General features: G+C 66.2%; 1 protein-coding gene across 1 annotated transcript in view; it reads left to right on the forward strand.

Annotated features, from left to right (window-relative positions):
- Window positions 1–4: 4 nt before the first annotated feature.
- LOC104501622 (transcription factor HES-1-like) overlaps window positions 5–278 on the forward strand; it is a gene marked incomplete at its 5' end in the record, with an annotated part of 563 nt that continues 289 nt past the window's right edge. The window contains one exon of the mRNA XM_010145459.1: window positions 5–262. Coding sequence (XP_010143761.1) covers window positions 5–262 — 258 coding nt within the window. The remainder of the gene's footprint in view (window positions 263–278) is intronic.

The raw sequence follows: 278 nt of genomic DNA on the forward strand, positions 1-278 counted from the left end.
CGTGGCCATGAACTACCCGCCGCCGCCTCCACCGCCGCCGTCCGGCCAGCCTGCACATCTGGCACAGCAGCCTCTGCACGTCCAGCTGCCCCCTGCAGCAGCCGGAGCTGTGCCTGTGCCCTGCAAACTGAACCCCGCCGAAGCCCTGTCCCCCAAGGTCTACGGGGGCTTCCAGCTCGTCCCTGCTACCGACGGCCAGTTTGCTTTTCTCATCCCGAACCCAGCCTGCCCTCCTAGCTCCGGACCAGTTATTCCCCTGTATGCCAATGCCAACGTCC

The sequence above is a fragment of the Buceros rhinoceros genome, unplaced genomic scaffold (genome assembly GCF_000710305.1).
Source record: "Buceros rhinoceros silvestris isolate BGI_N320 unplaced genomic scaffold, ASM71030v1 scaffold21811, whole genome shotgun sequence".
Lineage (NCBI taxonomy): Eukaryota > Metazoa > Chordata > Aves > Bucerotiformes > Bucerotidae > Buceros > Buceros rhinoceros.